Here is a 23,391-nt window from a genome sequence, read left to right as displayed (position 1 = left end):
AAAAACAACACACTTCATGAGCTCACCAGAACCAAACAGGGTTTCAAAATTCTACCGATGAAGAAGTGTAGTCTGGTGTGTATATATTGTAATAAATATCTGTAATAACCTTACCTCAGCTTGTCAAACGCATTATTTTACATTTATTTTTTACAAATGCTGAATCGAAACTTAACATTCAGCCCAAATTTTAGTACCAAATATAATGTTTTCAAAATTGTCGATACTACGTTTTACGTTCAAAGCAAAATGTTTTTTTTTATACAAAATGCAGTGCTATAAAGTTACTAAACTGGTAGAATGTTTAATACTTATGGTAAGAATCGATTTGTCTAAATAACGAGATATTTTTGCCGAAGTGACTTTATAACCAACTACATTATTAAGATATTGAGAAAAAACAAAAAACGTCATAAAGTTACCAGTACCCAGTAGGCTTTTAAATCTTACCTTTGAAGAAATGCAGCCTACACGTTAGTGAATATCAGCAATAAGCTTACCTCTGTTTGCCAACTGTGCTCTTTTACAGTTCTATTTTGCAGTTGTAGAATCGAAACTATCATTCTGCCCAGATTACAATACCACATGCAACAGTTTCCAAAGTTGGTGGTAGTACATTTTACATTCATTGAAAGATGAAATACAAGTACTGTACAAGGTGAAATAAGAAGAATAATTTTCATTTGATAAAATACCAACTATAGACTAAATACTTGATTCCGTAAAGAAAAGTAACTACCTCCTGACTTTGTATTCAGTTACAGAATGAATGTACTTTTTATAAGTTCAGTCTTTTCTTGTCTGGTTGTTATTTTCGGACAAGGTGATGACCTTTGTCTTCCATTACGTCGTGGTGTCCTAGGCAACGATCCTGGTCATCTTGCTCCTGTCAATCAACAAGGACGTCCTGGCAAGATCGGACCAGCAGGAGTAGCAGGACCTACTGGACCAAAAGGAGACAAGGGATCACCTGGTCTTTGTGAATGCGATCCCAATGAAATTGAACAACTCCGAGAAGAAATGCGACCGTTGCAGAAATATTTGAGACTTGTTCCAAACTCTCCAGCAAAAGGTTTTATTAGTTTTTTCTAATTCAAACATCAATTTGCAACAATTAGAAGTTTGACATGATGGGGATGCAAATAGTGTGAGAAATGTGTATGTTAATGCATGGGCTCTATCCAAGGGGGGGTGAGGGGGGTGATCACCCCCCCACTAATTGGAGTGGGGGGGTGATCAATGCAAAATCACCCCCCCCACTCATTTGGCTTTGAAAAGGTTTTGTGATATTTTATTGATCAAATTTTGAAAAATATATTTTCGCTGTTTAGCACATTTTGAATTTTTTATCAATATGAATATATATTTCATTTCAATATGATTTTTTGGTTTGGCAACCCTGAACTACGAGCCAGGCGTTTACACTGTGTTTTAACTTAGTTTGCTTGGTAGCCACTTTAACAAAAAAAAAATTCTGCCACTGCAAATGACTAGAATGACACCGCCAACCAATCAGAACATGTTGTAAGAGGCTACCGTCCAATTGTGACCTTTCTCGCACTTAGCCAGAGAGTTAATCTTTGTTTTGAACTTCATTTGGCAATTACAGAAAAAAAAGAGCAATAGCAGTTGTGAGAATCGAACTCACGTCAATGAAATGACTACTTTCTAACCCTAACCCCTAAAAAGCCAACCAAGCTGCCAACTTAGTCGGCAGCAGTGGCCGAGTGGTTAGCGCGTTGGGCTCGCAGTCGAGAGCCTGCATGTTCGACTCCACCCCCCCGCACTTGCTGTTGTTTCTCTGGGGAACAAACTTCACTATAAGTATAATTGCCTCTACCCAGTGATCGATTTCGAGTAATGGGTAATACCAAATTTAAGTCATAAGTAGAGTAGACAACCGGAAACAGACATTGCCGTCGGCTGCAGCGTGGGTCAGGTGTACGTCGGAAGGCGTACACCGATGCATAGCGCTCAAGTCCGCTTTCTCGCAATGCAGGGTTGAAAAACAAATAAACAAACAAACAAACAAACAGCTGATAGAAAATCCAGCACTTGATTTGCTTTGTATCATCTTCTTTTCGCCCTTTTTCACGTCACGGAAAACGTAGTTTATGATTGGTTCGAGTTTTCATTTGCAGTGCCAGAATTATTTCTTGTTAATTAAGTGACTACCAGTTTGCTTACCCAAAAATGCGCTTTCCGAAACATACTTTGTGAAACGACTTCGAAACCGAACATGCTTCGAACAAAAAGAAGCTGATGCTGCAATAGGGGGTCTGGGGGGCGCAGCCCCCCAGAAGTTGAAATAACTATGACGATTTTAGCCCACTGTTCAAAAATCACCCCCCCGAATTCTAAAAGTGGATAGAGCCCCTGTGTTAATGATCAATTACAATAAAACAAACATTGCTTTGAAGCGTTTATTCAAAATTAAAAATGTTTTTAAATACACGTTTTTAAACAATGCCTTATTTTTCAAAACCTGCTTTTCAATCTAGTTCAGGCATGTGGGGTTGGCATTAGAGATGGTAGTATACCTGACAGCGCATTTTCGGCTTCATCGATATGGAATGGTGGGCATGCTGCGCATTATGCAAGATTAGACAACACAAAGCGAGGTGGATTTTGGCATGTTGGACAAGGAAGTAAGTGAATTATTTTGTTAAACAAATCTAAAACAGTACGAGGTCACGCAAACGCTTAGACAATACTTCCCATCTTTTTGCCATTTGTGTCAAATAAGCAATATAGGCTATATGTCGGCTCTGGTTCTTTGAAATAATATATTTTGTATCAAAATGAAATAGAAATTTTGCTCCACGAAAAGCAATTCAAAATGAAACAAAGCAATTTTTCACAAAGTAGATACCGGTAATCAGAAGCAAAACTAAAGCAATAGACTTTTTAAAAATCCAACAAAATTCTGGTAATATTTTTGATTTGACGTCTGCTGAAAAACCAAATATTTGACAACTCTTTCAAAAACTATTTTCGAAGCCATTCATGTTGGGTTTAAGGTGATTTCCAAATTGAAAGATTTTCATGCAATTCGCTTTGAGTTGATAATGAAAACAAAATTGTATGCAATGTAATAAAAGTTGCAAAGATACAGGCAATTATGTAGGCTATTTCCGCATATTTTGCTGGTTTAAAAAAAAGTGTTGTGGAAGATGGACATTTTGTGGCATAGTCCAAATTAATACTTTCAAATAACCGGGCAAGGTCCAGCAGCATATACCCTTTATACAGTATAAACTTTCCATTCCATATCATCTCTGTGTCAAAATATTTTAGCAAGGTTACTGATCAATTTTTGGAAAATCAAAAAAGCACAATGCCAGTAGTTTTCCTGATCATGGAAAGTTTGATTACTCAATTTTTAGAACTTCAAACTTTGAAACATTGCCTAAGTCTACTGTAATTAACAAAAAGGTTGTGAGATATATCTTTTTTGAATTACTCATACATCAAATATAGAGCATAAATTAGAGGTTCCCAAATAGAGTACGTCATTTTGCGTCATTTGCGTCATTGCAAGAGTGCAACAAGCTTGCATTGACTCTATCCATATTTTATGAATACAGAAACACATATTCAAAATTGAAGTTGCCAGGTGTTGAAAATATCTTCAAACCACCGCATCACTTTTTTTTAGTGTATAAAAATATGATAGTCGAGCTAGTACATGACGATGTGCATAACATGACGTGACGTGATAGTACATGACATGATGTTGTCGGCTGCATACCTGAGTGGTGAGAGACTTGGTATGGACTCGAAAAGGCACCGGTTCGAAACCGCTCAAGAGCATGTGGCTGTGTCTTTTCCTAGACTCTAAGGACATGCCTGCCTTCCCGGTCACTTTATCTAAACCTTCAACCCCTGGGTGTAATCCTGGATACGACAAAAATAATGTTAAATTTATAATGTTAAGTTTTCAAGAAAACAACCATTTTAAGCGTTTTGGGTTTGGGTTTGCAAATTGCTTTGAGCTACAATGTGCCATTTTAGCAAATTTAATGTTTTAATCCTTGTAAAATATAGATGCATCGTGAAAGCAATAAACATGAAAAAATAATTTTAATATAAACAAAAGTTAATCAAAAAGAAAGTTATAAAAAAAAATTAAGCAAAATTATCAAAAACAGATCAATATAATAAAGATGTAATTAAAATGACAAAAACATATAAAATGGCAATGACAAGACATGTGCAAAAAATGACAAGGAACAGATGAGTCAAAAATAACCACAGAGTGGAAACTAGAGTTATAACATTTGATGTTTCTTGAGACCCACTCATTTTAGTATGTTTAATGTTTTTTTTAATGTTAACAAAAAAAAAACTGTTACAGAAGCTTGATAATAATCAATAGCTTAAATCCTGCAGAGCAGTAAATGCTGCTTCCCAAACCTTCGGCTGGGGGCCCATGCATATTTAGTTAGTGTAGCATTTTTCGGCTTATAATTTTATATATAGTATTTTTGTTCCATTTTTGTAAACTTAAATTGCTTGCTTTGCTCGCTCAACCACATTTTTCACCTAACCAGCGACCTTGGGCATGCATAGTTTCAGAAAGTGGACTAAGAGAGTAAAAAGTTTTTGTGTCTCACAAATAACCAACAAAATAATGCAATATTCCCAAGTAAACACAGCTTATACAAATAGCTCAGTTAATTAACAATTAAAGCGATGTATTTCTGCGTTTGTGGAGTTAAGTTATATAATGAAATGTGACCTAAAAATACCATAGTTGAAGCGAAGGTGAGGACACTTCAGATAGATTTTCGAAGTTCTAGCTTGCTGAAAGGCTTCACCACAGTAGGCTATACAGGTTTTCAAGAAATTAATTTACAATCCTTCTGTGGACGTGAATGAAGTTTTTTGAAATGATAAGCTAACTTAAATTTCAAACCAAATCTTCGACTCAGTCCAATATTAATTAAATGAATTTATTTTCATACAAAGCGATCTATGGTCACATACTAAGTGTGCATTTTGATAAAAAAAAAAAAAAACATTATTGCGCCCAAAATTGCTTAAAGGGGTACTAAAGAAAAAACCTGACTTGGCGATTTTCCACGTTCTTTGTGTTTAACTTGCTACCATAAAACGATTTTCAATAAAATTTTGCCCCATTGCGGTCTGATCAGCATTCCGCGCGTACTTTTGTCAGAGCTTTCAAAACCAGAATGGGCCTGAGCAGCAAAGCGTGCGACTGTACAGTCTACGTAATAAAAGACGAGCAATCAGCTGATCTCGCAATAATTGTTACTGCGGGCAATTTAACTGTAGGCTATGTATGTATGTAGGCTACATCAAAACATCAGATTTCAACGTCAAAACATCAAACAGTTTGCTCAAAACCTCAGATCTGATGTTAAAACATCAGATGTTGTAACGTGGCTTTTGTTATTGCTGTCTTTTGTGACGTATTCTCGAGCTGTGTTTGCACTTTTTGGTCATTTTGAAAAAAAAATGAAAATAAATCAAACATTGGACTTTGGGCCTTGCCAGCGCCATTGAAAACAAATTTTTTTCGGTAATTTTTTTTTGAAATGTATTCTTGAATGTTCAGTTTACGCATTCTAATGCTTAATTCCCGTTTGAAAATTTCATTTAGTATGCCTTTAAAAAGTGACCAAAACAAAATCATATCTGTCAAAAATGTTTGGGGAGCATACCTCCCACATCCCTTGTCCAACTTTACTTTTCCAGCATTACGTTTTGAATTGTCCAAATATCTTATAATTTTTGCTTTGTTAAAACACTGGGCCTTAACTTTTTTTTCCAAATCCGCTACTGCATTGTCTGCGCAATAGGCTACTGTTTTTTTCTAAAAATCTAAAAGTCGTTTACTATTTGCTAAAATGATGAATGTGAATTTTTTTCCTACATTAGGAGTTTACGGTCATGACCTAACGCTTTCTTGTCTTATTTTCAAGAACGATCACTAAACATAAGGGCTCACTGGTGAATTTTGGGGGCAAGATGGTGCTTACACTGCTCTGATTTATGTGTGGCCGTGTGGTCTTGTTTTAGGTATTAGTATACATTTTTGCACATTAAATGTCCTCAAGCGTGTGTCTATTCGCCACTTTAGGCATACATGAATACTATATGCAACATACAGCAAAAATAGGCAAAGTAAATATTTGAATTCGGGGTGATGTTTTTAAAACTAGGTCAAAATAAAAGTTGTTTTCTTTGTTTTGAGACAAAAGTTCTTCGAATTATAATACAGGAATATGAGGTTGTAAAAATATTATAACCCTAGTAGACACCGAGAGATGCTAAAAGAAATAGATGGAAACTAAAAACAAGATGGTGGGATGACGTTGAAAATAACTTGTGCTCCCTGAATGAGCACAGCTAAAGATGGAACCGCGTAGGAGCATAATGTGGAAGCCATTTGCCAGCGGCCCAGCAGTGCTATAAACTGTTGAAGATAATGGTGATGGTGCATCATGCAATAGTAAAATAAATTCAATTTAAGTCGGACAACACTAAAGGGCGGAAATGCGGAAGGCGGAAATAAGCCGGGCGTGGAATGGCGTATTGTCCGCAGAAATAGCGATTTAATGCCCATGTAGAAAAGGCGGAAGTACGATCTTGGCGTCCATATTGTTTAACATAGCGATAACTTTATCATGAAAGAATGAAATGTTGCAACAATTGCATTTTGCTTCTAAAAAATAAAAAGGATGGTGCAATATTTCAAATGCAGTTCTCAATGACAATTTTGTGAATATACTTTATGACAAAAAGCAAATATATGAGATTTCATAATTGTATACATATTTTTATTTGGTTGAGTTTATTGCTTACTCAAAAGCTTGCCTAATGTGACGCATTTGGAAGTGTTGTTTTGTCATAATAAATTAAAATCGTTGTTTAACTCTACTTGTACTTTACTATCGTTTCAACTTTATAAAATATCTTCTCTCTGGCTATGACAACCATTCTTTTGTACTGTACACTGTAACACTGCACATGCCAAATTTGTGTTTTCACCATTGCATTTAGTGCATGCTTGCGTCAACAGTATAAAAAAAATTGAATCGAACTGCCACAAAGAAAAGAAATGTAATTATGCATTTTCTCTCCGCTCAAATTTGGAAACAATACCGCACTTCAAATAAAATACAATTAAAACAACCAAAGCTATCATTGACGTCACAATTGCTTCCAAATCATACTTTTAATAATAATTATGGTATTACCAGAATCAAACAATTTAATCACCTCACAATTGCTTTCAAACAATATCTTTCAATGATATTTCAACATAAGAAATACTTCACTGTTGACTTGTGGCTAAAATTCGCAATTTCGCATTTTTCCTATAGGCCTATTAAAGAATTCCTTCAAATATTCAAAATTTACTCCAATAACTGTGGAATTAAAACAATTAAAATATTTAATAGCATCACAATTGCTTCTAAATAATATTTTTCAATGATAATTCAACGCAAGAAAATGTTCGGTATTGAGTTGTGGCTAAAAATCGCATTTCCGCCTTTTTCCTGTTTCAATGGATTCCTTTGAATTTCTAAAATTTACTCAAATAACCGTGGAATTAAAACAGTCAAAGTATTTAATGACCTCACAATTGCTTCTAAACAATATCTTTCAATGATATTTCAACATAAGAAAATGTTCGGTATTGAGTTGTGGCTAAAAATCGCACTTCCGCCTTTTTCCTGTTCAAATGAATTCTCTTTAAACTTTCAAAATTTACTCCAATAACTCTAGAATTAAAACAGTCAAAGTATTTAATGACCTCACAATTGCTCTAAATAATATCTTTCAATGATATTTCAACATAAAAAATGTTCGGTATTGAGTTGTGGCTAAAAATCGCATTTCCGCCTTTTTCCTGTTTAAATAAATTCCTTTCAATTTGTAAAATTTACTCCAATAACTGTGGAATTAAAACAATTAAAATATTTAATGACCTCACAATTGCTTCTAAACAATATCTTTCAATGATATTTCAACAAAAGAAAATGTTCGGTATTGAGTTGTGGCTAAAAATCGCACTTCCGCCTTTTTCCTGTTTCAATGAATTCCTTTGAATTTCTAAAATTTACTCAAATAACCGTTGAATTAAAACAGTCAAAGTATTTAATGACCTCACAATTGCTTCTAAACAATATCTTTCAATGATATTTCAACATAAGAAAATGTTCGGTATTGAGTTGTGGCTAAAAATCGCATTTCCGCCTTTTTCCTGTTTCAATGAATTCTCTTTTAACTTTCGAAATTTACTCCAATAACTCTAGAATTAAAACAATCAAAGTATTTAATGACCTCACAATTGCTTCTAAATAATATCTTTTAATGATATTTCAATATAAAAAAATGTTCGGTATTGCGTTGTGGCTAAAAATCGCACTTCCGCCTTTTTCTGGTGTAAATAAATTTCTTTAAATTTTCGAAATTTACTCCAATAACTGTGGAATTAAAACAATTAAAATATTTAATAACCTCACAATTGCTTCTAAACAATATCTTTCAATGATATTTCAACATAAAAAAATGTTCGGTATTGCGTTGTGGCTAAAAATCGCACTTCCGCCTTTTTCCTGTTTAAATAAATTCCTTTAAATTTTCGAAATTTACTCCAATAACTGTAGAATTAAAACAATTAAAATATTTAATGACCTCACAATTGCTTCTAAACAATATCTTTCAATGATATTTCAACATAAGAAAATGTTTGGTATTGAGTTATAGCTAAAAATCGCATTTCCGCCTTTTTCCTGTTTCAATGAATTCTCTTTAAATTTTCGAAATTTACTCCAATAACTCTAGAATTAAAACAGTCAAAGTATTTAATGACCTCACAATTGCTTCTAAATAATATCTTTCAATGATATTTCAACATAAAAAAATGTTCGGTATTGAGTTGTGGCTAAAAATCGCACTTTCACCTTTTTCCTGTTTAAATAAATTCCTTTAAATTTTCGAAATTTGCTCCAATAACTGTAAAATTAAAACAGACAAAATATTTAATGACCTCACAATTGCTTCTAAACAATATCTTTCAATGATATTTCAACATAAAAAAATGTTCGGTATTGCGTTGTGGCTAAAAATCGCACTTCCGCCTTTTTCCTGTTTAAATAAATCCCTTTAAATTTTCGAAACTTACTCCAATAACTGTGGAATTAAAACAATTAAAATATGTAATAACCTCACAATTGCTTCTAAACAATATCTTTCAATGATATTTCAACATAAGAAAATGTTTGGTATTGAGTTATAGCTAAAAATAGCATTTCCGCCTTTTTCGTGTTTCAATGAATTCTCTTTTAACTTTCGAAATTTACTCCAATAACTCTAGAATTAAAACAGTCAAAGTATTTAATGACCTCACAATTGCTTCTAAACAATATCTTTCAATAATATTTCAACATAAAAAAATGTTCGGTATTGAGTTGTGGCTAAAAATCGCACTTCCGCCTTTTTCCTGTTTAAATAAATTTCTTTAAATTTTCGAAATTTGCTTCAATAACTGTGGAATTAAAACAATTAAAATATTTAATAACCTCACAATTGCTTCTAAACAATATTTTTCAATGATATTTCAACATAAAAGTAGGTTCAGTGGTGAGTTGTTGTTAAAAATCGCATTTCCGCCTTTTTCCTGTTTAAACAAATTCCTTTAAATTTTCGAAATTTACTCCAACAACCGTGGAATTAAAACAGTCAAAGTATTTAATGACCTGTCTGCACTGTCTAAGTACCAAAGGATCAGCCAACAGTCTCAATATTATATTAGAAATCGATTTCATGAGAGGCCGCAGCCCTCACATCGTCAGTCTATAGCAGTGGTTCTTAACCTTTTTTTCCCCAGCGCCCCTTTTCAGAGATTTCCATAGTCTGGCGCCCACCATAATATAAGGGCTGTAGCCTACTAAAGATGATGCGTGATACAGTGAAGCTATATCGGATTCTGCATTGTAGCGCTGTGCAATTAGAAAATGAAAACTTAGCTTGTGAGAATATGGTAAATTTACTTAAAGAAACACATTCACATTTATTATTACTTTAAGGAAATAGGGGCAGTATTTCACTCAGTTCTCATTTACAACATGCATGTGCCCCAAACAAAAAACTCAAAATAATAACCGTAGGCTAATAATAAGATATATATAAAAAAATGCACTTTGAAAAAGCAGGAAAAATGTATTAAATACATTGTATTTAATGACTACCTTGGGCCTGGTGAGAATTTGCTAACTTAATTATATCAGGTTCAATATTTGATAAACAGAGCCTCAGATCACCCCTTTTACATATTTGCAGTCTATTTCTCTGCTTAGTTAAGAGTTGCAAGACTGAACTGAATCCCTTCTCTACCAGGTATGATGAAGGAAACGCTAACAGCAATAACTTGATTTTTTCCCAAAGATGAGGATATTTAACGTGTTCCTTTGGCCAGAAAGCTTCATAGCCAATCTGCTGAAACAACACTTCACTTTCAAAGTCGTTTTGCAAGTCTATAAGTTCTTCAACTAGATTTGGATCAGAATTGTTTGCATCAGCCTGAAATGGATTCACAATATGGCAATCCTCTTTGCCGTCCAAGATGAGGCCTAGCGTTTGGCTTCCAGTCCAGGTGCTATTATAGCGACGTCCACGCTTGTCGGATGGTGTTGTGCATTGTGCTGTATAGGTCAACATAGAATGCTCTGAGAGAGAATCACTACTTCCCTTGTTAAACACAATCTCTATACTGTATATAGCTCCTCATCCTCGGTGGATTCTCGTACCCCCAGCAGAACTACTAAAGCAAATTTGCAGTGAGGAAAATAACGTTACACCTTCTAAATGTAGCGCCCCCTATAACGCCCCCTGAATATTTCCGCCCCTCTAAAAGTTACCAGCGCCCACTAGGGGGCGGTAGCGCCCAGGTTAAGAACCACTGGTCTATAGTATGAAACAAGTTACGGTTCGTGCAAAGATAACAAAAATATACGCACTATGACGTAATAAGAATAAAACAAAGGCGTGAATGCCACGGGAATGCATAGTAGTGGAGTCAACACTAGGTCAAAAGTAAATAAATAATTGGTAGAAAATAGACGAATTATTTCACTGCAGGTAAAATCATGGATTGAATATTGATGGTGGCTTTGATCTTGTGAAGCCATTTGTCCTCACAAGCATCAAGCCGGTCTAAACTAGGTTGTTCAAGAAAAGTAACACTGAAACAGTTGGACAGAGGCGGCTTATTGCTCAGATCATGGAAATTGGCGAAATGCTTAAGTAAAGCTGTACTGTCATTATTTTTAGAGAGGTCAAATTTATTCCAGATATTACGATGGCCTGTCCAACGAACAGAAAATTTATTCACAGTTTGGCCGACGTACTGTTCCTTACATACGTTACAAGTTGCTACATAAATACCATAGTTACTACAATCTAATTGTTGCTTGAGTTTAAAAACTTTATGGGGGGTGTTCAAAACATTAGTATGTTGGATCATTGAAATATTGTGTGAGCCGAAATTCCCACAAAGGGCGCAGTGTCGGCAGGGTCTAGAAGACCCGCATAGTTCCGACTGTACTGTATCTTTCGACAACTTTTTATAATTGGTCAGCTGATTACCAATGGTTTTAGGTCTGGCATACGTAACCATGGCATTCGGTTTTAATTGTTTTTCTTTTTCTGTAAGTTTCAACAATTTGGGGAATGCTGTAGCTAATGCAATGCGGTTCTTTTTATTATTTTCAAGTTTTTTGGTGTTGAATCTATCTTTCCAGTTCGAAGCAAGTGCAATTACATCGGATGTCATGTCTTCAGGGAAGTCGGATCTGAGTGCTCTATCTTTTAGACGCTGAAGGCTAGATAGGAAGTCCTCGTCGCATTCGTTCAGATGGCGCAGCCGCAAGGCTTCGCTGTAAACGATTGACTTGAAAGTCGTCAATGGATGATGCGAGGTGCCATTGATGAAGCAGCGATCTAGAGCAGTACTTGTGACAAAATCTTTTGTCACAAACTTGAACTTTGTATTATGACTGATGCAATGGTTGACATCCAGAAATTCCACTGTGTCTGAGTCTTGCGTAGTGTCGGTTTGTCGGAATGTAAGATCTAAATCAAATTTTGCGAAGCTTTCTCTCAGTGCGGATTTGATTGAGTTTGTAGTAGTTGTACCAATTGATATCCAAATAATGTCATCGATGAATCTTTTAAATACACAAGCTTCTTGCAGGATAGTTTTTGAAGCTTGAAGGATGTAATGTACGGTGATGTTCGCCAGGGAAACGCAATGATTGTCACCTGTGACAATCCCATCAATTTGGGTGAAGAAGTTTTCCCTATACTGGGTTACAACATTATTCATGCAAAATTCATTTAACTGAATAATTGTTTTTCTAGCTTCTGCAGGATAGGTAGTCTGCGTTGCAAGTGCGTTTTTCAAGGCTTCATTGACTACACTTATGCGTTTAAGTGACGGATACAGCGCTTTGACATCTGCTGCGACAATGTAGAGTGTTGACGTTTTTAAACAATCTTCAATGGTGCCTACTGTTTTGGTTTGCCAAGCCATCAGTTCTTTTATGTACGGTAGTGTTTACTGTCTCGGCAGTATTCGTTCGGTTGTGTTTGACAAAATGTTTTACTGATTGGTCCTAAAAGTTCTTCCAGAAAGGCGGTAGCACGTGACGTTGTAATCATTCCTGCGGATTGGAGTAACCGGACAGGGATATCTTGGATGGAGATAGTGGATAGTTTATTCGGTTCAATTTTGTGCGTCTTGAAAAGTGGATAACAATAGGCAGTACAATTGTTTCGGAAATGTTTGGCTTGTAGTCCAGTGGCTTTGTGGTAGAAAGACCCTCTCAGTTTGAGACCAGACGTGTGGAATAATACCTTATCATCAATTACACCAGTCTTATGCAAAGAGGTAAGAGCTTCCTCGCAGTAGCGCCGAATGCTGTCCATGTGTTTATCAATGGTATTCGAATTGAAAGGAAGGTTTTCGAACTGTTGCAGTTGGTTTTGCATAATTTGGTCGTAATCCTTGTAATCTATTATTATCACTTTTCCATCTTTGTCTGACTTGCAAATAACGATTTTTTTGTCATTTGTGAGTTCCCTTAATCTAGCGAGGCTTTTGCGAAGATCAGCGGGTAGGTTGTTGCTCTTCAGGTATGATTTTCTAACTTCAGAACCAAGGTTTCGAATTTTGCTGAATGTCATGTTTACGTATGCTTTCGTTTCAGGGTCGAGTTGATTGTTGTCTGGTTTTGACGATTTAGGAATTTTGAGTTTTTTTGGGAGATAAGGTGCGCTTTCCTTCGATTCATCCTGCTGGAATACTGCCTTCCATTCTATTCTCCTAACATGCTGATAAGCGTTATGCCATTCTGAATTTTCAACTGACTCTGTCCAGCTGGGCGTTGGGGAAAAATTTAATCCTTTCATTAATAACAACTTATCGCTTTTCTCCAGGGAAATAGAGGATTTGTTCAAAATCATAGCTTCCGCTCTTTCCAGTTTTTTCTGTAGGGCTCTCTGTTTGTGGCGTTTTTTGTATCTTCTCTTGTCCTTGTTATTCTTAACAGCTTTTTTGTGATTATGATCTAGGTTAGGCCTGTTCAAGGATATCCTAGTATCCTTCTGTTTTTGAAACAACCAGTTGAACTTGTTTATGAAGTTATGTTTGATTTTACGACGTTTTTGAAAAATTTGGTCTCTCTGAAGGTTGGTTAATGAATTCCACATACTTTTGTTACCTATTGCTTGCTTTTTTAGCTTCGAAATATCAGTACTTAATCTGCGACTCTGCTGGTCTAACAAAAGGTCGAAATCCATTCCTTTGTGGTGGTTGGATGGTAGAAGTACTTTGAATTTTAAACAACGATTAAGGAAGACTAATTTTTCTCTTACCTTAGCGCACAGGACGCAACTTGTAAAGCTCTGCTCAGTATAGCCAGGGATCCCCTTTCCTTTGCTAGAATGTCTTTGAAGTTCTCTAGTAGTAAACTGATGGAGGAGATCTGCCTGACTATCTGAGCTGCTATTATGCTGCGACGATCCTTTGTCCATTACTACTTGGTCTGTCTGCACTGTCTAAGTACCAAAGGATCAGCCAACAGTCTCAATATTATATTAGAAATCGATTTCATGAGAGGCCGCAGCCCTCACATCGTCAGTCTATAGTATGAAACAAGTTACGGTTCGTGCAAAGATAACAAAAATATACGCACTATGACGTAATAAGAATAAAAGAACTTTTAGGACCAATCAGTAAAACATTTTGTCAAACACAACCGAACGAATACTGCCGAGACAGTAAACACTACCGTACATAAAAGAACTGATGGCTTGGCAAACCAAAACAGTAGGCACCATTGAAGATTGTTTAAAAACGTCAACACTCTACATTGTCGCAGCAGATGTCAAAGCGCTGTATCCGTCACTTAAACGCATAAGTGTAGTCAATGAAGCCTTGAAAAACGCACTTGCAACGCAGACTACCTATCCTGCAGAAGCTAGAAAAACAATTATTCAGTTAAATGAATTTTGCATGAATAATGTTGTAACCCAGTATAGGGAAAACTTCTTCACCCAAATTGATGGGATTGTCACAGGTGACAATCATTGCGTTTCCCTGGCGAACATCACCGTACATTACATCCTTCAAGCTTCAAAAACTATCCTGCAAGAAGCTTGTGTATTTAAAAGATTCATCGATGACATTATTTGGATATCAATTGGTACAACTACTACAAACTCAATCAAATCCGCACTGAGAGAAAGCTTCGCAAAATTTGATTTAGATCTTACATTCCGACAAACCGACACTACGCAAGACTCAGACACAGTGGAATTTCTGGATGTCAACCATTGCATCAGTCATAATACAAAGTTCAAGTTTGTGACAAAAGATTTTGTCACAAGTACTGCTCTAGATCGCTGCTTCATCAATGGCACCTCGCATCATCCATTGACGACTTTCAAGTCAATCGTTTACAGCGAAGCCTTGCGGCTGCGCCATCTGAACGAATGCGACGAGGACTTCCTATCTAGCCTTCAGCGTCTAAAAGATAGAGCACTCAGATCCGACTTCCCTGAAGACATGACATCCGATGTAATTGCACTTGCTTCGAACTGGAAAGATAGATTCAACACCAAAAAACTTGAAAATAATAAAAAGAACCGCATTGCATTAGCTACAGCATTCCCCAAATTGTTGAAACTTACAGAAAAAGAAAAACAATTAAAACCGAATGCCATGGTTACGTATGCCAGACCTAAAACCATTGGTAATCAGCTGACCAATTATAAAAAGTTGTCGAAAGATACAGTACAGTCGGAACTATGCGGGTCTTCTAGACCCTGCCGACACTGCGCCCTTTGTGGGAATTTCGGCTCACACAATATTTCAATGATCCAACATACTAATGTTTTGAACACCCCCCATAAAGTTTTTAAACTCAAGCAACAATTAGATTGTAGTAACTATGGTATTTATGTAGCAACTTGTAACGTATGTAAGGAACAGTACGTCGGCCAAACTGTGAATAAATTTTCTGTTCGTTGGACAGGCCATCGTAATATCTGGAATAAATTTGACCTCTCTAAAAATAATGACAGTACAGCTTTACTTAAGCATTTCGCCAATTTCCATGATCTGAGCAATAAGCCGCCTCTGTCCAACTGTTTCAGTGTTACTTTTCTTGAACAACCTAGTTTAGACCGGCTTGATGCTTGTGAGGACAAATGGCTTCACAAGATCAAAGCCACCATCAATATTCAATCCATGATTTTACCTGCAGTGAAATAATTCGTCTATTTTCTACCAATTATTTATTTACTTTTGACCTAGTGTTGACTCCACTACTATGCATTCCCGTGGCATTCACGCCTTTGTTTTATTCTTATTACGTCATAGTGCGTATATTTTTGTTATCTTTGCACGAACCGTAACTTGTTTCATACTATAGACTGACGATGTGAGGGCTGCGGCCTCTCATGAAATCGATTTCTAATATAATATTGAGACTGTTGGCTGATCCTTTGGTACTTAGACAGTGCAGACAGGTCATTAAATACTTTGACTGTTTTAATTCCACGGTTGTTGGAGTAAATTTCGAAAATTTAAAGGAATTTGTTTAAACCGGAAAAAGGCGGAAATGCGATTTTTAACAACAACTCACCACTGAACCTACTTTTATGTTGAAATATCATTGAAAAATATTGTTTAGAAGCAATTGTGAGGTCATTAAATATTTTAATTGTTTTAATTCCACAGTTATTGGAGCAAATTTCGAAAATTTAAAGAAATTTATTTAAACAGGAAAAAGGCGGAAGTGCGATTTTTAGCCACAACTCAATACCGAACATTTTTTTATGTTGAAATATTATTGAAAGATATTGTTTAGAAGCAATTGTGAGGTCATTAAATACTTTGACTGTTTTAATTCTAGAGTTATTGGAGTAAATTTCGAAAGTTAAAAGAGAATTCATTGAAACACGAAAAAGGCGGAAATGCTATTTTTAGCTATAACTCAATACCAAACATTTTCTTATGTTGAAATATCATTGAAAGATATTGTTTAGAAGCAATTGTGAGGTCATTAAATACTTTGACTGTTTTAATTCCACGGTTATTTGAGTAAATTTTAGAAATTCAAAGGAATCCATTGAAACAGGAAAAAGGCGGAAATGCGATTTTTAGCCACAACTCAATACCGAACATTTTCTTGCGTTGAATTATCATTGAAAAATATTATTTAGAAGCAATTGTGATGCTATTAAATATTTTAATTGTTTTAATTCCACAGTTATTGGAGTAAATTTCGAATATTTGAAGGAATTCTTTAATAGGCCTATAGGAAAAATGCGAAATTGCGAATTTTAGCCACAAGTCAACAGTGAAGTATTTCTTATGTTGAAATATCATTGAAAGATATTGTTTGAAAGCAATTGTGAGGTGATTAAATTGTTTGATTCTGGTAATACCATAATTATTATTAAAAGTATGATTTGGAAGCAATTGTGACGTCAATGATAGCTTTGGTTGTTTTAATTGTATTTTATTTGAAGTGCGGTATTGTTTCCAAATTTGAGCGGAGAGAAAATGCATAATTACATTTCTTTTCTTTGTGGCAGTTCGATTCATTTTTTTTTTATACTGTTGACGCAAGCATGCACTAAATGCAATGGTGAAAACACAAATTTGGCATGTGCAGTGTTACAGTGTACAGTACAAAAGAATGGTTGTCATAGCCAGAGAGAAGATATTTTATAAAGTTGAAACGATAGTAAAGTACAAGTAGAGTTAAACAACGATTTTAATTTATTATGACAAAACAACACTTCCAAATGCGTCACATTAGGCAAGCTTTTGAGTAAGCAATAAACTCAACCAAATAAAAATATGTATAAAATTATGAAATCTCATATATTTGCTTTTTGTCATAAAGTATATTCACAAAATTGTCATTGAGGACTGCATTTGAAATATTGCACCATCCTTTTTATTTTTTAGATGCAAAATGCAATTGTTGCAACATTTCATTCTTTCATGATAAAGTTATCGCTATGTTAAACAATATGGACGCCAAGATCGTACTTCCGCCTTTTCTACATCGGCATTAAATCGCTACTTCTGCGGACAATACGCCATTCCACGCCCGGCTTATTTCCGCCTTCCGCATTTCCGCCCTTTAGTGTTGTCCATTTAAGTCTGGTTTTAGGTACTTCCTTAGCAATAAGTCTTATGCTTTACACCTGTTAAAAAGTAGGTTGTCGCAAAGTTGAAAAACGTATTTTCTTTGGAAAACAAACAAGAATAGGCTACATTTAATCCATGAAAGTTTATTTTTGACAATTAATTGACAAAATTGTATAAATTAATGAAAATATGTGGCTTGGTAGTTAAAACATAATAAAAAGTGAATGGCCTTTTTAAGGTTGCCATAACAGCAACTGACTAGCGTGATGTGTTGCAGAATCTAGCCCTGGTCAGTGGATTCAAGTGGATATGCAAAAGCAAACACAAGTTGTTGGAATAGTGACCCAGGGACCACATCACAGTCAATGGAATTATTGGATCACTCAATACAAAATTTCATATGGAAACTCACCAGATCAGTTGCAAATGATCACAAATGAGTCAGGAGGAGACAAGGTAAGCGATTTAGTGTAGCTTGCTTTTACCTGTTTTCGCACTTGTAGGCTGCCATAGGCAAATACAAATCACCATGTCACTTGGATGACTTGCCAAAGACACAGCAGCATATATTCTTGATCCATGTGAATCCGACGTCCTATTGAGCGTCGTATCAGGAATCTCACCATTTGGCTGTGCAGCCGACGATTCGAGTCTGATTATGATCATTTAGGAAGTAACAGCAGAATCTGTAAAATTTATATAAAAACCACTGCGAACAGTAAAATTATAGAATATCGATAGAGAACATAGAAACCATATCACTGACCAGACAATTTGTAGAGTTAAGATCAGTTGCTCATGTTATGACCATGCAGTTCATGTTAAACATAAAATTAACGGTCTAATTTCGTCAAATCTTAATTGCTGACACTCGGCTGCATTCCCTTTACAATTTATAATTTTTTTTATTGGAATATGATCAAGCAGAAAATGCCCACCTGTCCACTTCAACCATAAACAAATGAAACCAAGCAACCACAGGGCATTTAACATAATACTGTATATTAAACTAAACATAAACTATCTACGAACGTTCTGGCCATACACATGCTAGCCCTTTTCAAGTAATGAAAAAATAACTGATTTTACATCTACATTGAAATAAATAACTGATCTTCACGCTAAATTGAAAACGAAATGCATAAGAATGAAGCATTTCGTTTTCAATTTAGTGTGAAGATCAGTTATTTATTTCAATGTAGATGTAAAATCAGTTATTTTTTCGTTACTTGAAAAGGGCTAACACAGTGGTTCTCAACCTTTTTGTCTTGGTGGACCCTTTTGGTGTCTTCGAAGCGGTCGCGGACCACTAAAAATTTCAATTAAAAATGTTGGTATATCGCGTTTCCTTATGGAATCATATGTTACATAAGTTTCAAAGCAACACACTGAAAAGAATTTGCTGAATTCGCAACGCACTTGACGATTGATGAGATTGACGAAATTATGTTATGACTTATGAGCTGTATGTTGGCACACAGGAGCAAACATCGGTAAGCTATATGCTCATTTGATGTTTTTCTATAACTTTTATCAAAAGTTAATAGAATACTTGCGACTGTTACAAAGAATTTCTCCCTTTTTTCATTTGAAATCAATATTAATTCGTTATAATCACAGTCATTGCAAAACTGTGAGTGGTGATAGACTGCTGACTAACGTTTGTATTTCTAAATTAATCATTGATCAACAATCTGTTGTCTTAAAAGAATTTAGTTGAACATAGCCAACATAGCCTTATTAAAAGGTTTAAGTAATTTATATGATATTTTAGTTAAGAAACCAAACCTTTGTGCAATGTCCTTAGCAATTTCAAACGACGCACCAGTGCGTTGCGACTTACAGTTTAAGAATCACTGTAGGCTAATATATAAACAAAGCACAAACAATTTTTAAATTTCTTAATTTATCCGTCTTGTTGAAAACTCAAAAACTTTCGCGGACCCCTGGAAATCGCTTCACGGACCCCTTGGGGTCCGCGGACCCCCGGTTGAGAACCACTGGGCTAACATGTGTATGGCTGAAAACGTTCGTAGATAGTTTATGTTCAGTTTAATATATTATGTTAAATGCCATGTGGTTGCTTGGTTTCATCTGTTTATGGTTGAAGAAAGCCACCTCTTTATCAAAATTGTTCACTTAAAGTATTCTAGTTTTCATCACTTGCATTACAATAAAGCGCCTTTTTGTTTTTCATAATTATTGTACTTTTATGTGAACGTTTAGAACAGGGGTCGGCAAACTTTCTGTACTACTGGGCCAAATCTACAAACTTCCGGTAACGCGCGGGCCGCATAAATTTCAACCTATAAACAATCACCACATTATCCTTAAAATCATGGCGCACCTGCAACTCCTATTCCTGTGTCTATTGCACAATGAGACGTGTTTGTTGCCGTTTCATATTTATTGTCAAACACGTATTAAAACGCAATGCATTGTTTTTATTTAGTTATCATTTATCAATGCGAAGGATGATGTTGTTTCTGTGTCATGGCCAAGGTGTTTAAATCAACTGGCAACTTTGTTGATGATATTTGCAATACGTAATTCAAATGACGACCTGACAGGCGAGTGCGAAGTTTATTCTTTGCGTAATTCATTTTTGAAAAAAGCTGCTCACAGCAATATGTGCTTCCAAACATGCACATTACAGGTTTTGCATTGTCATACAGATGAGGATAGGTGGATTTCTGGACATATTCTTTAAAAAAGTTGGCAATTGGAACTGAATCGTATTTGGCCTTCAATATGTTGGATGATTGAAGTTCAATGTTCAACCAAAGACTGGCTGCTCTCTAGTAGCCTTCCACTGTAGTCCGGGAACATCGTGAATCTGGGGTGGTAAAAAGATAGACCCCTGGCCCCAGAGGCTCACACGACGACGAAGACGATTGAAGTTCAATTATTTCTATTTGCATCTCATGTGGCATAGTATTGACATCCATTGAAAATGGAAGGCAAATAAATCGAATCTGTTTTTTTGATTTTTTAAATCGCAAAATCGAGATTCAAAGTTAGTTTTAGTGGAAACGATAAGTGATATGTAGGCTACTTATCAGGGTTGAAAGGTTTACAAAGGCCAAAATTGGGAAAATAAGCAAAGTTGGAATTGATTAATTGAGTTTCCCAAAGACGTAGCTTGTTTACGAAGGCAGTAATATGATCATACATCTGATTAATAAATTGCTCCTTTCCTTGTAGTTGTAAGTTTAGCTTGTTCATATGAGAAGTGAAATCAGTGAGAAAGGCTAAATCTGTTAACCAATCAGGATCACTCAGTTCATCAATGCCGAAACCTGCATTCTTTTGTTTCAAGAAAGTCCTTATTTTGTTTCGCAAATCATAAAACCGTTGCAACATAGCACTGCGACTTAGCCATCTAACCTCGCAAAATACACCAGATCTTGATGCACAGCATTCATCACTCCAAGTAAACTTTTGAATTGGCTGTGGTTAAAGCCTCTTGCCAAAACAAAGTTGATTATTTTAACAACAGTAGGCATTGTTATGATATAAAATGAATTCATGCGTACATAATGATGAAACTTTAGTGTATGCACTAAAAGTAAGATCGTTCGAGGGCCGCAAAAAGTTTGTCCGCGGGCCGCATTTGGCCCGCGGGCCGCAGTTTGCCGACCCCTGGTTTAGAACAATAAATAACAATGCATCCTTTGCATTTCTTTTATTAGTGATTCACTCTTTTCAGATTTTTCAAGGAAACACTGATAGAAATTCTTACGCCATCAACATGTTTCCTCAACCAATCACAGCTCGGTATTTTCGACTGACTGTTGTCGCAATTCATTATCATGCAGCTGCACTTCGAATGGATTATCTCATATGCTGAAAAAATGATCCTTATACATCTTGAACTTGTGAGAGTTAACCTGGTCATTAAATGATTTGATCCTGGACTATTCTTTTTAAACCATAAAAACATGATTGTAAAATATCGAGTCTTCTACAAGTCAGCAGTTGTGAACTGAGCATTTAAGCAAGCGACAACTGAACAAGTAATAATTGAGCAACATTTCAGTAAGTAGTTGAAGTTGTTAAATGATAAAACTGAGTAAGTATAACAAGTGAGCAAGCCATAACTTGGTATGTCACAAGTCAGCAAATTCGGTTTGGCAAGAGACGACCAAGCAAGTCCGACGTGAGCACGTAGGCCTAAATCTCGTTTGCTGACTTGGCAGTAGCTGAAATGTAATTGCTAAGTTGAAGCACTTGCTGAGTTGTCGCATGCTGAGTGGTCTGACGTCCCATATATCAGTATATAACCATACATTAAACCCATATTTACAAACTCATCAACGTGCATCTTTTTCTATTGGATTAGGTGTTCAATTGCAATAATCTTAAAATGAATACATTTTCTTTTTGTTATATTGCTGTATGGAATCACTTGTTTATACGCTTTTCTGAATAGTCATGTCAATAGGATGCTTATTCCTCCAGTCAAATAATGTAGATAAATAACATCGACAACAGCAGTTGTTTCAATAAGAATGGTAACAACAGAACGTTGAAAGTCTGAACGGTCATAATCGAAATTAAAAAAATTGTATATTACTGTTTTCATCTTTAGCAAGTTATCTTTAAATAGCTTTGAACAGTTGCTGAATTTTATGATGAAATTGTGTTTTAAAGTTTATTATTTTAACATCACTCCAATCTATACACAGCTGCTTTTATTCATTACTAATAAAGTTTGCTCTTCAATTACAACAATTTGTTGCAAGTTATAATAGTAGGCTAACTGTAATAATAACAATAATAATCGGGTTTTTTTGTGCCCATTACGATTAGGTGGCCGGTCGATTGGTCGAAAGACATTTGGTCGACAGGACGTTTGGTCGACAGACAATTGGTCGACAGACATTTGGTCGACAGGATATTTGGTCGACAAGACATTTGATCGACAGACATTTGGTCGACAAGACATTTGGTCGTCCAAATGTCTTTCGACCAATTGACCGGGTACCTACGATTATGCCCATTATGCCCATTACGAAAACATACAGTACACTGCGATCACAGATGCGATACAACAGACGACAGGAAGCAGCGAAGTGACATATAGTCTTCGAGTCAGCTGCTCCTTTTATTTTGGCTTGCCATTAAGTGTCTTTGCCGAGACACAGCCGCGTGCTCTGGAGCGGTGTCGAACCCACGTCCTTTCGAACGTCGCGCAGACGTTCTCACCACTCGGCTACGCAGCCGATAACTACTCAACTACCGACTGTACTCTAGTAACTATAAGGTTACACTTCAAAGTCACCAAACTCGACGAGAAATGTGACCTATTTCTCACCGAAACAGCAAAAAATGACATCATAAATGTAGTTTGGAAGAGTAATAAACTTACTTGATTATACAATGCATTGGAAAAAGACAAACATCGCTTTAAAAATGACAAAAAGATAGCAGGTCACAATAAGACGTACTGCCTACCCATCCTAGCAGGCATCCAACCCGCTGAGCTACGCCGTAAAGGAGCCACGATTTCTCTTGCTTGCCGCGCTCTGGACCCCGACCATCTCCTCCATGCAACATTCAAGCGACCACCACCTATAAAGCAGCGGCTGAAATCAAGGCGCCCCTTTGTGCCTGCGGCACAACAACTACTTAAGAACACAGAAGAACTTGGCTTAAGTGCGGCACACTGGACGAACCACATGTGG

General features: G+C 35.9%; 1 protein-coding gene across 1 annotated transcript; it reads left to right on the top strand.

Annotated features, from left to right (window-relative positions):
* Positions 1-765: 765 nt before the first annotated feature.
* Positions 766-22,365, top strand: LOC145785158 (lactadherin-like). The gene is made up of 4 exons (XM_082596856.1): positions 766-1,072; positions 2,502-2,648; positions 17,982-18,160; positions 21,414-22,365. The coding sequence occupies exons 1-4, from the start codon at positions 766-768 to the stop codon at positions 21,552-21,554; spliced, it is 774 nt and encodes a 257-aa protein (XP_082452982.1). The 3' UTR covers positions 21,555-22,365.
* Positions 22,366-23,391: the final 1,026 nt, after the last annotated feature.

This window comes from Aplidium turbinatum, chromosome 16, assembly GCF_918807975.1.
Source record: "Aplidium turbinatum chromosome 16, kaAplTurb1.1, whole genome shotgun sequence".
NCBI lineage: Eukaryota > Metazoa > Chordata > Ascidiacea > Aplousobranchia > Polyclinidae > Aplidium > Aplidium turbinatum.
The sequence above is the reverse complement of the archived record's forward strand: the minus strand, read 5'-3'. Positions and strand labels throughout refer to the sequence as shown.